Below are 23497 nucleotides of genomic sequence, written 5' to 3' on the forward strand. Positions count from 1 at the left end.
ATTGTCAATGAGGAACTCTAGCATATTTTTTATTTCAACTTCAGAGTACTTGTGCGTGGAATCAGAGTGGTGTTTAACAAAGTAAGTTTTTGAATGACTGATCACTAGATATGAATATTTCCGTTTTTGTTGAAGAAGCAACTGTCTATGATGTCAAAAAGTCTAGTCTTTAATTTATCGTGAGGAATGGTCGTGTATAGTGTTGAAAAGTCATAGGTTTTAATGCTATTGATTTGGGAACAATTCTGTGATTTCAAGTTTACTAAAAGTTCTTTAGAATTTTTTAGAATCCACATTTGATTAACACCACTTCTGGCATATGTAGTCGCACAGTAAGTTTGAAGTTTCTCCTTCACAGCTGTTAACATTTTCGTGAGGAGCAAAGCTAGGGGCTTGATAGAGCACTTACTAGATCCAGCAATGTATCTTTGTTTGTAAGGGTTTTTATGTAGTTTAGGAATCCAGTATAGGTACGGTAACTCATATTCATTCGACCCATTGACTGGAATATTAAATGTGTCTAAAACTGAAGCATGGTTTTGAAGAATTTCGTCTTTTGAAAGGGCAGTTGGAGTATAAGTATGATTACCAAAGGTGGAATTAATGCCAAGTTCGTTTAAAATACAGTTGTAATAATGAGCCTTACAAACAAAGACAATGTTGTTACTAGCTTTGTCATCTGGAACCAAAACATATTCCTCATGTAACCTATCTAATTCTTTTATCACTTCTGGTTTACTAAACACAGAAGGATATATGGTACGTACTTTTGTTTTCATGTGTCTAATGCAGGATTTTAATATCCCTCTTATGCTTTTAACCCATTCTGACAGTGTATCAAGTTCTTCTTTTTCATATTTAGCCCATCGTCTGACATAATCTTCGACAGAACTCATAATAGAGATGAAGTTCTGTCGCCAATTAAAAGACCGAGGTTCTCTGTATTTAGGACCTTTAAGAATAAGTGATTTGAGGTCCTCATTTTCAACTATATCAACATCACCAGTAATGACATGTCCAGCTGGACTGTAGTTGAAAGAAGATGAAGAACAAGAACATGTTGGTGGATTACGTATAAGATGGTCTATATCTAAGCACTGCAAAGTTTGTTTATAATTGAAAAGTGTGGATGCAATAGTAGAAGTATAGCTGTAGGAAATACAGGGTGTAGACTTGAACTTGAAATAAGTAGGAATACACGACTGAACCCTTTTATGACGAAGAATGTTGCTTATGTTGACGGCATCTATTCCTTTGTTTGTAAATTTGAGCTTAAGGAACTGACGGCATGATTTGGAAGGAATATCTTGTTTCTTGTGAAAATTAATGGTTTTCATGAAAAATTAAGTTTCAGCAAAGGGGCAACTTTGAGGGGCTGTAATTTTTTAAAGACAGCATTGACATACTTTTTTATTTTTAAATGTCTTTCGGATAAAGATGTATCGGTTAAAATGGTTTTTCAAAAAAGTTTGATACTTCTGCAAAAATTCAAACCAGGAGAGAACTCCTTAATAAAAGGGTTAAATTAATCTTCATTCCAATATTGTCTCGTAAAATGAAGGGAACTGCCTATAGACCAACATAGATGATACCAATTCTGTCTGTATCATCCATATAGTTTTTTAATCATATCGCATTCTACGTTAACCCGAGACTCCAATCTTCAAAGATTTTTTTTTGTGATTGATGCTGTATAAGAGAAACGTCAAGACAACATATTCATTAAAAGTAACAAACATTTGAAATACCTAGACCTGCATTTGCTTGCAAAATGATTGCTTTATTTCAGTGAAATAAGTTTGTTTTTTGTGATAATGTTTGCTGACAGTTTGGGACGTTCTATTCTATATTTATAAGTAATAAAACCTTCAGATGCCTAGAAGTACGTGTGTCTGAAATATGTTTTCATGTACTTTACCTCAATGAAATGAAAGTTTTGTTAATCAAGTTAACAAAAGTCTGCCGATTGACTAAAATATTTAAATAAAGGTCATTTATATCGAATGTTGAAATAAGTTATATAAATGCGACATTTATGATTCTTCAAGTCTATACTGAGAAGGAATTACACTGATTCCATGCTCGAGAGTGATAAGTTTTTACACTGAAGCAGACTTCTGAAAAATGCCGGTAAGCTGAAATTACAGGATTACAATACTTTCGTTTAAAGTCAACAGTTCGCAAATCAAATGGTCGTTAAAATGATTTGATTTGTAAATACAACCTAGCAGAAGTTTGAATGATGTCTAGTGCGTTTCATACCAATATCTGAGTCGCTATGTACATAGTGATTTGATAACAAATTCACCCATTTCCTCATCAAAGTATAGATTTCATGGCTTGGTTCAGAACTGTCGAACTGCAGTGACGATTGGTACGAATATATTCAATAGACCCTTGAGATTCTAGGAAGTATATATATGTTGTATTGTGAGAACATTATTTAGGTTATCCCCATTAATGCTAAGTATAAGAGCTAAATATATAGAAATTATATTTTCAAGGTCGGAAGAACATCAACTCATTTGAATTGATTCCATCACTAGCATATTATTCCAATGGATTCTAATTTGTTTTCATGTCTCATTTTCTGGTTTTTGTGTCCTTATATCACGTTCTCTGTCTCACAATTATGTGGCAGGTAAGTTTCATTTTTTTCCCATTAAATTTCTGCCATACGATATAGTAAATGTTGTCATTAATAAGATAAGCCATTTATCTAAGATTAGTAGGTAAAATATTCACCAGTAAAATCCATTTTCCAACTCGTTTTTTCAAGTTTTGCTGACAGTAATGATAACAATATACATGTAATGGATTAGAATTGTAGTTAAAACTGGCTATGTATAACATTGAAATTTTCAATGCTAAATGAATCACAATCTAATGTGAAATATTCAATCAATTTTGAATGACTGAATTTTCACTATTTTTAAAAAAAAAAAGATTGATTAAACACAAGACCAGATGCTATATATCAGTGATGTATTTGATATCTTGCTGTGGGTGTTAACTCAGCATTTTGGTATATCGACAATACCACAACGCTTAATTCATTTTCATTTATATGTTGATCCCATATATCTCAGCGAACTCGAAATAAAAAGATTCAACAGAGTCTTCCACTTCTGCTCCATTCATAGATATTTTTTCCACATCGATATTAACGAGAAACGAATAACTCCACTTGATGACAAACGCAATAATTTCATCTTTAACTTCTCATACTTATCTAACAATATTACATCATCACCTGAATGCAAAATTTCTTTCTTTCAAGTGATTCGATATGCACAAGTGTGCTCTTTGTATGTTCAGTTTCTGCATCGATGTAACCTACTTATAAACAGGTGCATGTTGCAGAGGTGTTAACAGTTTCGATTAAAGTCAGCATTTCGAAAAAGGTTGTCATAGCAATCTAGTCTGCGCATACAACATATCATTGGGTCAAATGTTGTTTGGTGTTTCATACTTATTGTTAAGGCGTTTTTGGCACACTGGTTTTGACTACGGATAACTCCGTTTACCAGATCAAGATATAGGACTCATGGCTGGTGTGACTAGTCGACACGGAATGTTTACTCCTCGTAGAAACCTGATTCCACCTCTGGAATAGCCAGGGGTTAGTGTCTACCCAGCTATACACTTTATATTGCTTATAAGAGTTGTGAGATTGATTACTGTTCTTTATCATAACCTTTCCTTTGATGCTTTCTGACGTGTTTTATACCAATTGTTAGTCCGTGTTCGGTACACTGATTTTTAGTACGATTACATCGTTTATTTGATCAAGGTATAGGGTTCACAGTGGGTGTGATCGGTTGACAAGTGATAGTTACTCCTCGCAAACACATGATCCAACTTCTGGCGTATCCAAGTAAAACTCACCTTGCATGTAAATGTGAAGTTGCTCTAGAGATGTGGAATATAGGCAGAAATATTAGTTTTTAGAAAATTCATGAACATCTGTATACAGCATTACCTCATATCACGAATACGCATGCAGCAAATACAACATATATGAAATAATCTCAAACATTAAACGATACGAGCATGCATTCGGAAAATCACATTGTCAGAAAATTATAAATGAATGTATGTATGTAAACTTACAAAACATAGACAATATGATGCCAGATCAATTGTAAAAAAGCTATTTCAGGTATATTTTTTCCTGTATGTCACATGCTAATGAAGTATCACGTATAATGTTTGTGCAAGCGTAAAACAACAACCCATCCTGTTCGCGAGTTCCCACAGGTTTTACATGACTGTACTCATGTATATATGTTTAAATTCATCAAATAAGATACATATTCTTAGCATGATGTAAAACTGATACAGTACCAATGTTGATGCACCAGATGCGCATTTCGACAAATAATGTCTCTTCAGTGATGCTCAACCGAAATGTTTGAAATCCGAAATAACAATGAAGTTTTATAGCTATTATAGCCCAAAACAGCGTGCCAAAAAGTGGAGTCAAATTCGTCTAAGGATAAGAGCTATGCGTGAGGGAGATAATCCTTAATTTTGAAATGAATTTCTAAATTGCATTGCAGCTATTAAATATACATCCGTATTTTCACCTTCCCTTGCATAACTAGCGTGACATCCTGAAGTGACATAGTTTTGACATTCACGTAACACTACATGTATGTAAACAAACGATGCGCATTGTTGCAAATTTGTTTACACTTTCAAAACGTCAGAAGTGGAGTGTAAATGTATAAAAAATAATCAATGTTTTACTTGACCGTTGATACTTTGGTTTACAGTATCCTTCCAACATTAATTCTAAGTACATATATGTATATACCTTGATTTTAGTCCAATATATATTTTCACAGCTGAAATCTTTACGACGCCTTTGCAATGTGTAGCAAGCGCTTATTAGACACGGATGCCAACCAGCCGACAAATTTCAATGGATTCCTTCTATTCATGTAGTCAAAGCATGCAACTTTGATTTATTTTCAACGTAAAATAAAAATCATTCCTAAATATGTTTTTGATGTGCTAAAATTAGGGTCTTGCTTGCATATCCTGATATGGATTGGTCACAATGAAACAACTGTCATGACGTAACAGTTCATTATAACCTGATTACCATACCATTTTAAAGGCCGTAACTCTACTATGTACTATATTTTTAGATATTGACGTATGATACATGTACATCTAGTCTTGTATATCCATGTTGATAAATATCAAATAAAATGTTAGTAGATATCAATTATATATTACCATTTGCTCTGTCCTGAACGTTTGTCATATTTGATATAAAATATCATGTCTTTCACGTACATTATAGTGATTAAAACTAACAATGCTAGATTAGTATTTTAATATATGTTTTTAAATATTTCAGTCGTGACGGGATAGTATGCTGTAGTGGATATCAATGGAATGAAGCGCAAAGAAATTGCACACGTCTGTATATATCAGAATCCAAGTTAACACATGATAGCAAGTTCATAATGAAAATAACTTTTAAGTATATTTACATACTATTCGTGGATTATGGGGGGATTCGTGAAGGTACATTACAATATTCATAGCCGCGTTTTGTATTCATTAGCAACATCTTCTGTGTTCTTTTCTGTAGGTTGTATGGATGGATTCTACGGTACGAACTGTAATATTCCTTGTCCATACCCAAGGTTTGGCTGGAATTGTCATTTAGAATGCATGTGTGGCAGCGAAGACTGTCATCACGTGTACGGGTGCAAAAGAAATACTTCAGGTTAGGATCCAATTTCTCCAATCTAGCCTTTTTTTAATAAAGGCATTCTTAAATATATTTAGCGTATGAATTTAGCCTCTTAAAATCAAGAAAAATAAAGTACATAATGACACACTTTTGCTCCTCAGGTGCGAAACACGTCACATACACGAAGTAGAATAATGAACTTCAAATTTTACCTGTATTACTATTTCTTAACCAAAAATTTCAAATTGTAGCTACATTTGCCAATATATTGATCTATACAGAATGTTAAAATAAATATTTGAATCAATGTAAAAAGGGTTTTTAATAAATTGTCTTCACTTAGTGAATATTGTAGATTCCTTATTTTATGTGAGTACTTAGAATGGCGAAACATGAATACGGGTGTCGCCTGTTATTCAAGAGCTCTTACGTGTACTTATAGTAACACAAAAGTGAAAGCGAGTGATTTTATTTCGCGAATTTACCCGATGATAAATTATTTGTGCAGAATTAAGAATCAACAGTAATTGAATTTTAAAAACCGACTTTTATCATCACACACATTTAATATTAGGGTTAAATATACGCGTGACAAATGGTAAATTAATTTGAGCATTAACTTTTATGTCGTGCATATATGATATATAAGAATAAAATCGCTTTTTCATTATTTTTTGGGAGCATTGTGATTTGGATTTTACCTTATCGGGTATTTGTGGCATAATATTACTCACGTTTGAAAATGGGCCAAATCTGACCCTTAGTATACCGTCTTTCCTTATCCAAATTTACAGAATGTGATGTTGGAAAGTATGGCAAATACTGTGAGCTATCTTGTCGTTACCCAAACTATGGGAATGGATGTCAGTTGTTCTGCCATTGTAATGAAGCGTCGTGTGATCCTTCCAGTGGATGTACAGGTTTATTGTATAGTAATCTTCAATCCAGTTTCAATGTTTTCCTTTTCTATCCATATTCCACTTTAAGATGGAGATACTATCAGATAAAAATTCAAAAGTCTTGCAAATAATAAAGAGTAACCAGATTGTACATCTATGTCTTTTCGACTTCAATGTATCATCGGTAAAACAGACGGTATACACTCTATTTGACAAATGTCATCATTTTAGTAATGTAGGTGGATACATACATGGAAATTTGGAAAAACTCGTTTTCTCTTCTTGTGAACCCATTTTGTCCTGATCTGAAATAACTAATTATATGCACATGCTAACTTTAAGTATCACAAACCACTTTGTGCATTTCAAGATGATCAAAATATTCAATGCGTTTTGGCGAGCAAGAGGTCAGGCAAATTACCCACTTCCACAGTATTTCTTACACATTTTGATGTGGTTGCTATACCTTGGAATCCCTGTTTTGAAAATTACTTCACGCATATTTCATAGAAACCCTTATTTCAAATATTAGATTCATCGAAGAAACTCGCAAATGACCTTCTGTTATTAACACAAACCACAACAACAACTTTTCATCCCAATTAATCATTAATATTCTGAAAGTTCCGTGTTAACCGGAAGAAGCCCATATACGTGAAAATTGAATATCGATTTCGGAAGACATTACTAACTACTTATTTTGCTGTGAACATATGACAGATGGAACCCCAAAGGTTTCATGAAACAATTCACAAACTTTAAGTTCTCTATATTCATTGTTTAGAACCTTTACAGGAAAATTGCACGGTCTTTACCGATCAGCTCCCAGTAGAAAATTTGAAAACACATAACATGATCAAGCATGTACGTTAGGTTACGCTGGGTTAGACTGTGCATAATTTTCTCGGTATCTAAGTTATGGCGTCGTCCGTCAGTTACATTGTAAATGTTAGTTGGATCTTTGTAAAAATAAGAATTACTGAAACAGTTTTTTCCCCTTCCTTCCCAGACAGTTCATCTACAGTTTACAGAATTGAACCGTCAACTATCCGTGTATCTACCCCAAGGACACATTTTGAATCAAGCACACATTATGACGGTAATGTTTGAGATGTTTATGCATGAAAACACTAGTCGTACTTTCAGAAATATTAATGTTATTTTCATGTACACAAATAGCATGGGTGTGTTTTTCGCCCATTCTGTAGACGTTTCGTTATAATCAAAACAGAAGCTGCACCGAAGTCTACCAACATCCTCCATATGGACAAAATGTGTGCTGCAGAGAAGGGGTGCGTATATGAAAGTAATTCTACATCTTTAATAGCTGGTATTATCAGTCTTCTGATCGTTGCGGGAATATTGATGATCTTGTACGCAATGACGTATTTACATAAAGTCACGTGTAGAGTTCACAGAGATACAGACTGTAAAGGTACACTTTGAAAGAATAAAACTCGTGACTTCCATGTTCAATGGAAATTATTTTCTAAGGTGCTTTTCCATGGCCAAATATGACAGCATGAACTATTTTCTCTGTATATTTGTTTAAAAAGGTTTACGATGTGGTAAACTATTCAGTATTTGTTTTGGATGTCATATTTATATGGATTATACTTACATGCATATTTGTGTGTATTACATTGAAGATTGTAAATATAAAGGCAATTGTGTGCTCCATAAGAATTGATATCATTACTTGTTAGAATTACTATCACTACTTGATAGCTGGCAGTCATAGCCAGCGCAGCGCTGGCTCGTACTGCTAGCTCTAATGACTAGAGCGCGGGAAATAATCCGAGCTAAGTCTCAACCTCTAACAAGAATTTTTTTGACGCCAATCCCAGAAGTCCCTCGTACAAAATGGCGGATGGTTCGATTCATAAAATAATAATAAAAAAAATCTTTGAAGTATTACAAACCTTTCTTATTTGAAAGGAAAGGATGAAAATCATATTCTTCCCCCTTTCTTTTTCTTTTAAAAATATTTTCTAAAGAAATGTAAACAGTCACGTCACAACTACCAGGCTACGTCACAACACGCTCGTTGCATTTCCCGCTAAACTGGTTCTACATTGGCGAGAAGAGCAAGACAGTAATCCTACGTATTGACAGTGAACCAGATCAGTTTTTCTTGTTTTCAATATAGTTTTTTTGAAAATGTATTCATATATACTGCGCTCGCCCCAACGGTCACACCGTAATCATATTAATTGTAATGACAAATGATTGCGCCCATGACAAACGGTCCTTATGGCATATTCAGTAGAACAGAGATAAAACGTCACAAAGATTTGACGTTACGTAGCGCCGCGCCGTAAATATTCGTGCACCAATAATTCAGAGATCCACGTGTTAAATTTATTAATGTATGTATGCATATAATATAGAGCTCTACACTTTATACCAAACGAGAAAGACAATTTGAAAACAATGTGTTTGAATGAAACATTTATATATCCAATGATTTTCATGATAAACATATTCTTTCTTCTTCTTTTTTTAAAAAAAAAGTCGGAATGTTCCGTGTCGGTTTCTTTTTTCTATATATGCAGTGAACCGAAATAAACTTTTAACAAATAGGGCCTAGGTATCACTACACCACGAAGATTCATCAAAGATTATGTCATTTCTTTGAACAACTAATCATGGATGAGTTTGAGGTAAACACAATTCATAATTATCAATACAAAAGTTGAACCCACTTTCAAAATATGCAAGATCCGCCTCGTTATTTGCAAAGTGTACAGTTGTCAACGGGATCGATGCAATGTGAAACAGACGATTGTTGTACATCCCTATATATAAGGCTATATATTATTAAAATCCATTATATAGTCGATATAAAATTTACAACGTAGTCATGGAAAATTGGATAAATTTGGGAATAGTAGAGATCTACACTTTGTATGAAAAGTCTGTGAGTCTGGTAGTCCTATTTATAAATCCAAGAGAGATAACTCTTTGGCAATAGCTTAATTGTTGGGTTACACCAAAGGAAAATCTTATGTGTAAATTTAACAAAATTACGATTTCATGCATAGTCGATATATTTTATTGTACTGATATTGATAAACTGGTGAAACTTTAAATTTTTTAAATATCTTCATGAAAAAAAAAGAATTATTTAATAAAACTTTATCCTCCTCATTATTTTTTTTATCAAAGATGAAATGCAGAAAATAACTACGGGGAATCACCCAATGACAAGATGACTACGCAACATATATTTTGTAAGTTTATTGGCGATGATTGGTCATGACTGCTTATAAATGTGGGAGCCAGGCATCAATTCTTGCCTTAGAGGGCATCCCTAAACACAAGCAAAATATTTGAGCCCTGGGAACAGATGTTCAGATTGCTTGCTCACCTAGTCCATAATAGAAAATGAAAATGTCAATTGAAGTGAAGTTAACATAGAAGCACTATTGGTAAGCCAGAATGCCGCCACGAGACGATGCACAGCATCGTCTGCGCTACCAGTAGAGCTATGCCCCATGTTGTGGGCTTTCTTTCTATCAGAGGCCGGTGTTCGAAGCAGAATGAACAAAAATGTGAAATTTGGGCGAGCTTTTAAAACCAGTTGGTAGAGAGACCCCCTCCCCCATGAGGAGAAAAAAGACAACCAAAAAACAAAACCCCAACAAACAAATGATATGGCTCCCCTACATACATATTAGTCTGTAAATATGTGTCTATATATAGGTATAGACTGACGGTTTAATCCCGCCTATAATAGTCAAAATGGAACAAACAAGATAATCTACATCCGTCATAGCGGATATATTAGATATCTGGTAGACTGGACTAGGTGAAAAGAAAATCATACATCAGTGTCAAGTATGAGAGACTATGACCCAATTAGTCATAGCGCAGCCATGGCCCTTCTTCCCCGGTTTTAGGAGATGCAAACACAGTTGAATCGGACAAAAATGTTTGCTTGCTATAATTTGTACACAAACAAGTCATTCCCGAACTTTGTCTGACGAGAACAGATCAGGACAATATGAACGTAGCTCAGGGTATCGAATGTATTTTCCACCCGACCTCTTTAAAAGGGATGCCACAGCCCTATTTGTCCGATTCCTGACTCTCTCTAAAGCCACATGATTCCTCTCACCCCTCCATTCACCTCGAGGCAAAATCTGAGACCAAACTAATGTAGTGGATGGCAAAATTTTTGAAAGATGCTGCAGCGTTTTTATTATGTTAAACCTAAGTTTAATGGACTTTCCCTCTTGAATTGGGATATTATTGCCCCTACAATGTAAAAGTAAAATTTCGGGTGGTCTTTCAGCCGAAGCAACAATTTAACTCTTTTATAAATTTGCCCCCACCTCATGCACCCTTGTCCTTGCCAGAAAATGGATGCATTGCGTCTATCTAACTGCAGGTTGGTACCAAAGAGAGACTTTCTTGCATGACAAAAAGCATGTTTAACAATGGATGAACCGACGATCCAGATTCTTCTATGCTCTAAAATGGGTAATAAACAAACTAACATTAAAAAAAACAAAAACAAAAAAAACAAAAAAAAAAAAAACAACAACAACAACAACAAAAAAACAAAAAAAAAAAAAAAAAACAAAAAAAAAAAAAAAAAAAAAACACCCCAGCTAATTTATCTGGATGAGCTAATTCCTAATATAATTACGCAAGCATTGAGATTTCCATCTACCTTCTGTCGCCATATACTGCTCACTAGCTCCGGAAGCCCATGTGTTACACTGCTTGAAAAACTGCCTTTACAAAGGGAGTAAAGATATTGTAAATACTTTATTTACAATAGCTTTAAGTGTATTTAATCACATTTACTTAAATAAGAAAAATATGGTAAATATGGTCTTTAATTACCTTTACTGGGAAGTAAATTTTTGTAATGGCCCAATTTACAATACCTTTACGAAAAAATTAAAGACCATATTTGCTCAAGTAAATGCAACTTTACAAAAATTTAAAGGTTGTCTTTTTCAATGAATTTACAAGAACTTAAATATAATATTTACGAGAGTAAATTTATGTTTACAAAAAGTAAAAGGTCGTATTTACCAATGACTTTAATTTAAGTAATTTTTAATAAAGAGCATATTTAATCAAATTTAAAGGTGTGTAATTTTTACCATTAATATGGAAATCTGTATACTCCCCTTTTCAGATTTTATCAAATTGCAATAAATTTCTTTATACAAAAGTATATATTGTGAATGAGGAGTTCATATCTTAGTACAAGACATTTCTTGTAGAATCACGTTTTAAATGATCTGTTGAGATAACAAAAGCTGCATATTCAAATATCAACAGTCAATTTATTAATTTCTATTTTTCACAAATGTATGATTATATACCACAATAACGGTGGTTAATATACATGGACATGTATAACAATATAAAACAAATTGTACACAATAAATCATTGATATTTCAAACATGCTGGGATGCATAACAAAATATTTTTGATATATTTTATGATAGAATGCATTATCTTGAATTTTGTGCAAATATATGCTTAATTTGAACAATTCTTATTGTATCAATGGTATCAAATTTTGTTTTAAAAGAATTGAACTACAAAGGTCATTTTCTGAACCTAAAGATCATAATTGAAATTGTCTTCGAAAAATTTAACAGATTTGAATGACTGCTGCAGAGAACTTTCATCCGCAAATAATCTGTATATCTGCAATATCATTAACACATATATATAAAAACAACAATGGTCCCAATACAGATCTTTGTGGCACTTCAGATTCAAAGACTAAATATGTGTACAAATGAAAAAGTGGTGTTACAAAAAAGAAATTGCATATGCATCACATAGTCAAAAAATATTACATGTTAAGAACATATTTTAACATGCAATTCACATGTTTAAAGTCCATGCATGAATAATGTTCAATTTAGGTGGCTCTTCTTCTCTTAGAGACCCGCTACTTTTTTGGACAATAACCTCTTGCTACGTGGAGGACATGTCTCTAAATATTTTTTGTCCAGACTTCCTTTAACTTTCTGTAATTCCTCACTCTCCCAGGAATATGGATGGGACACAAAACCATCATCTCCCTCCTCATCACTGCTCATATATTTGTGAGCATTTGGTAGCTGGAAAAATGTTCTAACTTTATTTTTCTTCTCCTCGGACCATCCCGTCTTCTCTACCGCAACAAGTCTCCTCTTCAATTTCTGTCCAAAAAGATATGTTTTAAATTAAAGGAAAAAAATAATTGCAGTTACCTTCCATATTTATCCAAATCACTTCAATGAAACATTTGTTTTGAATATATTTTTAAATACATGGGCACACAATCAAGTCCTCATATAGACACCCTTTCATCAACTTCCTTTTCTTTCCTCAAGTGACCTAAACCATTTCGATAATCTTCATCCAGTGTCATCAAAATCAATAATAATGTTCTAAGATGAGCTTTAAGTAAAACTGTATGATTACTGAGCTAAATTGAATTTCAAGTTTACCTCTTTCTTTCTTTCATATGTTGCTTGCCTCTTTTTATTTAACTCTTCTTTATTCTTATTGTGCCTATTGTTGGCCTCCTTTTTGGATGTAAAATATCTTTTAATGGCAGCTAGAAAATAAAAGATGCTGAATAAAAGATCTTGCACAAAATAATGTAAATATGTTTCAAAATAACTAATTATAGCCTTAGTTCAACCTACGATTTCTTTGTAATTATACCCCCCCCCCCCGCAACAAGTTGCGGGGGGTATACTGGAATCGGGTTTTCCGTCTGTCTGTCCGTCCGTCTGTAGACGCAATGGTTTCAGGGCTCTAAAGCATTATCCTTTCCACCTACCGTCACCATATCATATATATGGACTACCCATGGGCTGAAGATGTTCCCTATCGATTTTGGGGTCAAAGGTCAAGCACACTGGACATCGAAGTAGCAATATGGTTTCCGGGCTCTAAAGCGTTATCCTTTCCACCTACAGTCACCATATCACACATATGGACTACCCATGGGATGAAGATGTTCCCTATCGATTTTGGGGTCAAAAGGTCAAAGGTCAAGTGCACTGGACATTGAAGTAGCAATATGGTTTCTGGGCTCTAAAGCGTTATCCTTTCCACCTACAGTCACCATATCAACCATATGGACTACCCATGGGATGAAGATGTTCCCTATCGATTTTGGGGTCAAAAGGTCAAAGGTCAAGTGCACTGGATATTGAAGTAGCAATATGGTTTCCGGGCTCTAAAGCGTTATCATTTCCACCTACAGTCACCATATCATATATATGGACTACCCATGGGATGAAGATGTTCCCTATCGATTTTGGGGTCAAAAGGTCAAAGGTCACGCGTACTGGACATTGAAGTAGCAATATGGTTTCCGGGCTCTAAAGCGTTATCCTTTCCACCTACAGTCACCATATCATACATATGGACTACCCATGGGATGAAAATGTTCCCTATCGATTTTGGGGTCAAAAGGTCAAAGGTCATGTGCACTGGACATCGAAGTAGCAATATGGTTCGGTTTGTCATGCCATTTGTTTTTTACACTCAGAAAAGAGGTAGTTTATACCTATTACCAACCCCCTTTGGGAGATTGGGGTAAGCGGGGGGTATTCTTAGTGAGCATTGCTCACAGTACCTCTTGTTAATTCTAAATTAGGACAAATAAATAAACTTATAATCAACGTTTGCTTTCTCATTGGTAATAACTGTTGAACCATAATGTAATGCTTTTCAGATTAAATATAAATTGAAATCTGTTAGATTTAGCAAAATTTATAACAGCATTTTCATTAGTACCATCTATGACGTCAATTCTTTCATCTGGCGCAATCCCTTGTACACTGTTCCTCATAAATACTGTCAGTGGTACATTTTCTTCATCCATGAATCTACAAAATAACAAGATTGTTACTTGGTTACAAATTACTTTAAAGTAGTTAATGTACTCCTGGGAGTTAAACTTTCACCCTAGAAATGAATTAGTGTATAAAATTCAAAGTAATTCAGCTGGGTTATTTTTTTAAATTTAATATTTTGAAATAGTTTTACTAAATTTGCACAATTAACATTGGTTCAATGATTTATTTATACATTTATGGACTGCGAATCTGGTTTATTGTTTGGAGAATGTTTTCAGGAACATCCATTATTTCAAAACAAAACAAAGATGTAAAGAGACCCACACGAATGTCCTAACCAATGCATTCATGTGCACAGTGTGTGATGGCCTTACAAGTAATTTCATTAATTCATAATAACAAAAAAACTGACAAAGCATTTATAAATTCAACATTTGCAAGAAATATTGTCTCATTATATATGTATGCAAAAATACCTTTTGCTGTACCGTAGTTCCATTTCAAATCCGTCTGTTGACCATTTAAATAAGAGTCCTTCACTGCACTCTGAATGAAAGAGAAAACAATAATGATATATATATATATATATGGGAAACAGGGAGGCCATTTGAGTAATCTAATTCTGATGGGGAGAGATGCCTCATCCATGATGCACTCTTGTCCTTCAAATCTTTTCTTGGAGACCTTCGAACTGCTGTTGTACACTCAATACTTTTCTTTTTCTGGCAAAGAACCGAAAGAGTATTCTAAATTCATATTCCTCTGGAACTGGTTATGTGTATGTTTCGTGAGGTGATTTTACACATTTTCAACAATTTCACACATGGAAGGACAGACACAATATTAAATTATATAGACTATAGTCAAAAAGGCATACAATTTATAATATTTATTAAAGCATTGGAACTGCATTGAAAATTGACTCTTAACCTTTTGTGCTGGAGGATCATGTTGGGGTTCATCTTCATCTCCAGACTCACATCAAGAAAACTGCAGAGTTTCATAGAGCCTGTCTTTGGCAGGTTTTCTAGGAGATTTCCTTAAACCTGTAGATTGCAATGATGTGGCTGTTCTTTTCTAAACGAGAAGAAAACAATAGTGTAAAACATAACCGATTCCTTACTCTGTACAAAAAGGAAATTACATGTGGAAATTAAACAAATGCAGAAAAATAGCCAAATTTCTGTCTAAAACTACTAAAAGTTAATGCCTATAATAAACTACTTAAAGATAATGTCTTAGTACAATAACCTACACAATTTTTCTATGGATAATATATCAAACTTCATCAATACATGCACGTCCAATCAGTCAGTCATACACACTACTTGCAATATATATCAATTACAATTTCATTGTTTTTGCCTAATATATCTGATATCAAAAATTGTATTATTGAATGCCATTTCCTCATGAATATGTTGCAGTTGTACACAATGCACATATGGATCTTGATAAATATAATACATCCATTTTAAAAACCAAATATCTATTTACAAACCATAGAATTTAATCTAAAAATTCTGAAAGTAAAAATTGGAAGCCAAATCATAAAAAAATAATCTGCTCTAATCACACTAATATATTACAAATTAAACTGACTGTAAAAGTCAGCATCTTTTACGACTCAAGTTTGCAATCAGAAGATGCCAGACCCCCCTCCCAACATATACATGTAACTATAATAATTCAGAAAAAGTGAGATCAAGGAAGTAGATATATATATATATATATATATATATATATATATATATATATATATATATATATATATGCAGGCGCGGATCCAGAATTTTATTTCCGGGAGGGGGGGGTCGAACCTTTTCACAAAAACATATTTATAATATAATAACAGTCAACTAATTTTTCTTATAAATCGTTGTATTGTAATTTTTTTTATCTTTGCAAATTCCGGGGGGGGGGGGGGGTCCGGACCCCCTCCCCCTCTAGATCCGCGCATGTATATGTATATTACATGCATATACCTGTGCACAAATTCAATGTTTAATGAAAGTGACTGATACAGTGTATGGGGGTTGGGGGTTGGTGGGGAGGGGGGGGTTATGTTGTTAAAGTAAAAGATAAAACAACTATAGGCCTAGATCTAAAATTACAACAACAACAACAACAAAAATTCATAGGCCTATCTAAGAAAAGAAATGTAGGTAAACATGATCAAACCTTTGTCTTGGGTGTTGCTGATAACACAGATTCTGGCTCTGATTCGCCTCCTGATGAAAAATGAAGATGTAAACTTTCATCCTTAACCTCTAAATCTGTCGCCTCTGAATCCAATCCATCGGCAAATGTTAAAAAGCCTTGGGTCCAAGTCCATTTTAAACTCTGTGTAAAGAAACTTGCCGCGCCTTGAGATGGAGATCTGTTGATCTTTGACGTCACGATTATACCCATAATGCACTCGGCGGCCATATTGTAGGGCAACAGATTGAAACGTGGAAGCGTAAACAAGAGAGGGTTATTTAAGTTACAGCAAGAATATGGTTAATACTTGTGTTGTGTGGAGTTGTAACAACCGGTCAGTGAGTGGAGATGAAAACAGACGCTTTTATGACATTCCTAAAATTGTAAAACATCAAGGAAAGCAGACGGAAGAGTTGTCAGCTGATTGGAGAACACTTTGGCTGGCGCGGATCAACAGATCAGATTTCAACCCGAGAAACGTCATTTTAAAGTCAGTTCAGATCACTTCGTTTCAGGTAATAGTTTTAATTAGGTTATATATTTTGTTAATTTATAATAAATCAAAAATTGTTTGTCTTATTTTAATATGTTGATGGTGCTAGTACCGTCTGAGCGAGCGCAGCTTCATGCATGCACATATTTTGCAATGGTCATGCTTTGATCAGGCAGGGATCCAAATTAACTTTTTTCACTACTAGCAAATTTATTTTAGTGGATTATTTTCCAACTAGCAAAATTGAGCCTTTACTAGCATTTTTCAATTGATTGCTGTTTTACAGGAATTTAAGAAAACAAGCATGTATCGGTGCATGGTGAGGGTCATAGGGTACACTTGTGCAGCGAATTCGCTGTCCAGAGATCTACCACCTATTTACAACATCATGTGGTTTGAAATCTTGAAAACTGCGCCAATTCACACTATATGTTCAAAACTTTTGGAAATTTCATCTAAAAAATTCTAGTTGAAAAAAAAACCCGCGAACTCTAAGTGTTTGACTATAGACTACAGAAGGACACCGCGTGAAGCGGTGACACTATTTCACTAACACTTTCATGTGTTGTTTCATGTAAACACGGACGAGATCAACATGCTTGCTACTTAAATCAGACGTCTCTGAGACGCCCGAAGTATGCATGAAGTAGGCCATCTTCGACATCACTGACTGATATGACCTTGGCCTTAGCTATTTATTCGATCTACGTTTACTTTTCAATACTTGCATATTCATTCTGTAAAGCGTTTCTACGCACAAGACAAAATTATTGTAAACTTCAAAGTACAGCCAATAAACCGAGGAAATCCGAAAAAAAGATCCGGGTTTTTTCACTCGCAAAAAGTTGCAATTGCTTGTGATTTTTCACTCGCAATTTCAATTTTTAACTCGCATTTAGCGAGTATTTCCCCTTAATTTCGTTGCCCGTCAGGTTCAATTTAAAGGCCGGGAGTAACCTATTATATTCTTAATGAAATCTATGTATCATTTAGGTAGATTGATATAGCATTATATTGTAATTCATGTTTCAGGAACAAAGGCTGAACTCTATGACAAGACTATTCAAAACCTGACTGGGCACCCTCTCTTAAGTTAGGACCTGTGGAACAAGATCCATCGATAACTTTATCAACAAAGAAGAAGTACGAGAGAGCCCAAAGCCGTGATGCATGAAAATTGGAAAAGACACTGTCAAAACAGGCACTAGATTTCCAGGATGTTGAAAGACTTGAGGATTGTGATGTGAACTATGAACTGTGAACTGTGCAAGTTTAGTTACATTGGACCACTGGAAGCACTGGCACCTAGAGAGGAAGACAAAAGCAATAAGGAAGACCCAGACCTACTCCACAAGATGCGTTGTGAACTGCAGAGGCAGTAAAACTGCAAAGAGTGATGAAGCAACCGATCCTCCATGATAATTTCACATTGGTATCGTGATAATGGACAGATATCTTCATTTGAGAACATGAACCTCAAACCCAGGCCTGGTCAAGTTGAAAAAATAGTATTGCATAATATTCTCATTGAAGGAAAATCACATGTCCATTGCCTTGCCAGGGTGAAATGGTTATGCAAAGTAAACGAAACAGTTTGACATTATTTTGGTAAACCAGTTGAAGTTTGGAAGGCCAATATGTATGGATGTGAAGGACCTGCTAGTTTTATTCCCATTCAAAGAATAAAATCCAAATTTGTATATGCTTTTGAGAACTTTCAAGGAATTAACACAATCGTTGTTATACCACGTGAAAGATTCTTTTGACTTTGATATGCATGATATGAAGCCGGACACATATGTTGATCTGGATATATACAGACACAATTTGACTACCCAAGTCTGCTCATTACAAAAACTTGTGAAGTCGGGCACATGCAGCTGATGTGTGAAACCGGACACATAGGTCTACATATACATGCATGTACATCAACTATTTGATTACATCAGTCTGCACATTACAAAAACTTGTGAAGTCGGGCACATGCAGCTGATATGTGAAACCGGACACATTGGTCTACACATACATGTATGTACATCAACTATTTGATTACATCAGTCTGCACATTACAAAAACTGGTGAAGTCGGGCACATGCAGCTGATGTGTGAAGCCGGACACATAGGTCTACATATACATGTATGTACATCAACTATTTGATTACATCAGTCTGCACTGCCACATTACAAAAACTTGTGAAGTCGGGCACATGCAGCTGATGTGTGAAACCGGACACATAGGTCTACATATACATGCATGTACATCAACTATTTGATTACATCAGTCTGCACATTACAAAAACTGGTGAAGTCGGGCACATGCAGCTGATATGTGAAACCGGACACATAGGTCTACACATACATGTATGTACATCAACTATTTGATTACATCAGTCTGCACATTACAAAAACTGGTGAAGTCGGGCACATGCAGCTGATGTGTGAAGCCGGACACATAGGTCTACATATACATGTATGTACATCAACTATTTGATTACATCAGTCTGCACTGCCACATTACAAAAACTTGTGAAGTCGGGCACATGCAGCTGATGTGTGAAGCCGGACACATAGGTCTACACATACATGTATGTACATCAACTATTTGATTACATCAGTCTGCACATTATAAAAACTTGTGAAGTCGGGCACATGCAGCTGATGTGTGAAGCCGGACACATAGGTCTACATATACATGTATGTACATCAATTATTTGATTACATCAGTCAGCACTGCCACATTACAAAAACTTGTGAAGTCGGGCACATGCAGCTGATGTGTGAATCCGGACACATAGGTCTACATATACATGCATGTACATCCACTATTTGATTACATCAGTCTGCACATTATAAAAACTTGTGAAGTCGGGCACATGCAGCTGATGTGTGAAGCCGGACACATAGGTCTACACATACATGTATGTACATCAACTATTTGATTACATCAGTCTGCACATTATAAAAACTTGTGAAGTCGGGCACATGCAGCTGATGTGTGAAGCCGGACACATAGGTCTACATATACATGTATGTACATCAATTATTTGATTACATCAGTCAGCACTGCCACATTACAAAAACTTGTGAAGTCGGGCACATGCAGCTGATGTGTGAATCCGGACACATAGGTCTACATATACATGCATGTACATCAACTATTTGATTACATCAGTCTGCACATTATAAAAACTTGTGAAGTCGGGTACATGCAGCTGATGTGTGAAGCCGGACACATAGGTCTACATATACATGTATGTACATCAATTATTTGATTACATCAGTCAGCACTGCCACATTACAAAAACTTGTGAAGTCGGGCACATGCAGCTGATGTGTGAAGCCGGACACATAGGTCTACATATACATGCATGTACATCCACTATTTGATTACATCAGTCTGCACATTATAAAAACTGGTGAAGTCTGGCACATGCAGCTGATATGTGAAGCCGGACACATAGGTCTACATATACATGTATGTACATCCACTATTTGATTACATCAGTCTGCACATTACAAAAACTTGTGAAGTCGGGCACATGCAGCTGATATGTGAAGCCGGACACATAGGTCTACATATATATGTATGTATGTACCCACTATCTGATTGCATAAGTCTGCATATTACTTGTGAAACTGGACACATAGGTCTACATATATACATACATACACTCTATGATCATTTTAGTCTGCACATTACAGAAAAATGTCTGCATAGCAAATACTATTCAGGAAGGGTGATAATATTCTTGCAATGTATACGTTTTCAATCTAATTTGAAGTGTTTATTTTCCTGATCTTATAAGTATTTTTGTAGTTAATTATTTATTGACTGTAAAGTGTTACATTAAGATGGTATTTATTATGTACAGGAAGCAGTTTTTTTAATTTATTTTGTAATTAAAAAGTATATTAATTTGAAGAAAAGTGTTGTACATCATGAAATGAATTTGAAAGTGCAAGGAACGAACAATTTATTCATTATATTTCAATTTACAATTGCAAATGGTTTTGCTGTGATAACCAAGGAAAACAATCTTTGGATATACCCTCAGTATGGAAATTAGATCTTCCGATTAAAATATGAGGCCAAAACTGAATGGAGACAATATAATCGAAAACTATGTAAATAAGGAATGTGCTCCATAGGTGATATCCAACCTCGGAAGACAATATAATAATTTACACAAGTTCTAGAACAAAGCCCTTTAAGCGATGAAAAGATTTGCAAGCTCCTATGTTGTGTTTATTTCGCCTCACTTCAAAATGTGTTTTTGTGGGGCATGGGAGAAAATCTGTTCATTGTTTTCTGATCTGATGTGTTCAAGTTAAACATATACAATATATATCTACATATAACATTTAAGATATCCAATCCATATACATTTTTGTTTGTACAAAAAGTCAATATCTGAAGCACTATGCCTTTTGTTAAAACTAATTTTTAATGTGCTAACAATGGCAGATTAAGAGCCCCCCCCCCCCCTTTTTTCGCTACATTTTTTTTTAATTTGTTAGAAGTAAAGGAACTTGAAGAATATATTTAATGCGAAGTAAATCGTAAAAGGTCATCTTTAGCCGAATGTTGAAAGTAAAGGAGTTTAAAGGTGATCTTTATAGGTTTAATTTCGCGTAAACTTACTTAAAGATAACCATTGCTTCTTTAATTAAAGTAAAGTTGATGCAAAGGTAACCTTGATTTTTGGTTAACCTTTAGGAGAATTTACTTCCGAAGTAAAGTTTTGTAAAGTTATTTTTTCATGCAGTGTTAGAGACTGCACCTATACGGTACGAGTGCGTTTTGTACGCCCTACTGTCTAGCCCCAACTCATGGATTGACATATTGAAAACTGATACAACCTGGTATCTGGTCACAGGGCTTCCTGACAGGTGACAGAAACGATCCCCTACGATTAGGTCTTAACTCTAAGTATAGCCGAATGAAGGAGACAGGACAAATGGTCTTGTCAGTAGGTTCTAAGCGAATCACTACCCCCTTTCCCTCCTGGTCAGTTTTTGAATGTTGTAGAAGAATCCTGACGATATTGTCGTGTGGCGAGTATGGAACATTTTGAACTTAAATGGCATGGCCTGCATCATGTTTACTGTTCTGGACTAACTCCCCCATTCGGAAAAACCCCAAAAATGCTGTCACAAATATGATTGAGAATAGTGTACATTCATAATATGACTGGCATGTCTTTGGAAGTGCCCGAGCCATGCCAATTAAAATGTCAAAGGTGATTGGTTTCCTTCCATCATTGTGTGGGTTACTACGACTAAAGCCCAATAAGACTTTCTTAAGTACAAATGACTGTGTAGTGTCAGGAAAACCGTGCAATTTGTTGTAGTAAGAAATGCCTGCAATGTATGGTTTTACTGTGTTAGGTTAAAGCTTCGTGAGGGATACTTATGACACAAACTCAACCAAAGTTGCAGGGGATGGGGGCCAGACTTGCTTTGGGAGATAACTGGAACAAAACATATGATATGCCTTAACTGCAGACTCATACAGTTTTTGGTATTGGCTGACAATGCACAATCTAGAAGCTCTTGGGATCAAAGGTGTAAATCATGTGTAGTAAGGATGGGGGATTGATGATGATTGCGCATCTCCCTCTGGGAAACTAGATCTGAAGCGCTTACATTGCTGTCGGGAGAGAAAATCCGCTTTAATATTATGTATACCAGAAATATGTTCGGCTTTAAATTGTATATTGAGTAGTACAATTTGGAGAACTAATCTCCTGAGCAGAAACATCACTTTCTTGGACTTGGAGGTTTTAGAGCTAAGAATTGAAACCAAGGCTACGTTATCAGTATGAATAATGACTCGTTGACCTGACAAACTATTGCCCTAAACCTCAAATGCCATGGTTATAGGAACCAATTCCAAAAATGTTATGTCAGAGAAAATATCTTACCCCTTCCACTGGTCTGGCCAAGCTAAGTAAAACCAATGAGTACCAAATACAGCTCCACATCCCAAACTGGCATTGCCTGCACTGTCTGTAAACAACTCTAGATAAAAATCATTCAACCAATTGGCTATTCTATACGAGGTAATGCCATTAAAATCATCTAAAAATGCAAGCCAAGTGTATATATCTTTCCTCATTTCCTCGGTGACTCTACGCCTGTGATACGGATGGGAAAGCCCAAAACATGCATCATACAGCCGCCTAACGAAGTCCCTACCTGCTGGGATAGTACGAATGCAGAAATTGAGTAAACCAGTAAGTTCTTGGAGGCCAATCAGAGTAACTTTACGTTTTAGCAAGATCCGAGACAACTTGAACCTGAGCTGCTCAATTTTATCGGATGGGATCCTAACTGTCATACTAAGAGTATCTA

The 23497-nt window shown here is 35.1% G+C and overlaps 1 protein-coding gene, 1 long non-coding RNA gene and 1 pseudogene across 3 annotated transcripts; 1 reads left to right on the forward strand and 2 right to left on the reverse strand.

Annotated features, from left to right (window-relative positions):
* Positions 1–9822: 9822 nt before the first annotated feature.
* Positions 9823–23483, reverse strand: LOC125677596 (uncharacterized; annotated as a pseudogene).
* LOC125677628 (uncharacterized) lies at positions 11899–16826 on the reverse strand. Of its 2 annotated transcripts, XM_056157539.1 has the most exons (6): positions 16630–16826; positions 15379–15525; positions 14925–14994; positions 14387–14478; positions 13084–13193; positions 11899–12792 (listed from the first exon to the last, which is right to left on the reverse strand). In XM_056157539.1, exons 3-6 carry the CDS (start codon positions 14945–14947, stop codon positions 12529–12531), a joined length of 489 nt encoding a protein of 162 aa, XP_056013514.1. In that variant the 5' UTR covers positions 14948–14994; positions 15379–15525; positions 16630–16826; the 3' UTR covers positions 11899–12528. The 2 variants fall into 2 exon arrangements, with proteins under 2 accessions (XP_056013514.1, XP_056013513.1); XM_056157538.1 differs by lacking the exon at positions 14925–14994.
* Positions 16840–21070, forward strand: LOC125677647 (uncharacterized). The gene is made up of 2 exons (XR_008800802.1): positions 16840–17165; positions 18176–21070. It is a non-coding gene; the product is annotated as an uncharacterized LOC125677647 (long non-coding RNA).
* Positions 23484–23497: the final 14 nt, after the last annotated feature.

This window comes from Ostrea edulis, chromosome 3, assembly GCF_947568905.1.
Source record: "Ostrea edulis chromosome 3, xbOstEdul1.1, whole genome shotgun sequence".
Lineage (NCBI taxonomy): Eukaryota > Metazoa > Mollusca > Bivalvia > Ostreida > Ostreidae > Ostrea > Ostrea edulis.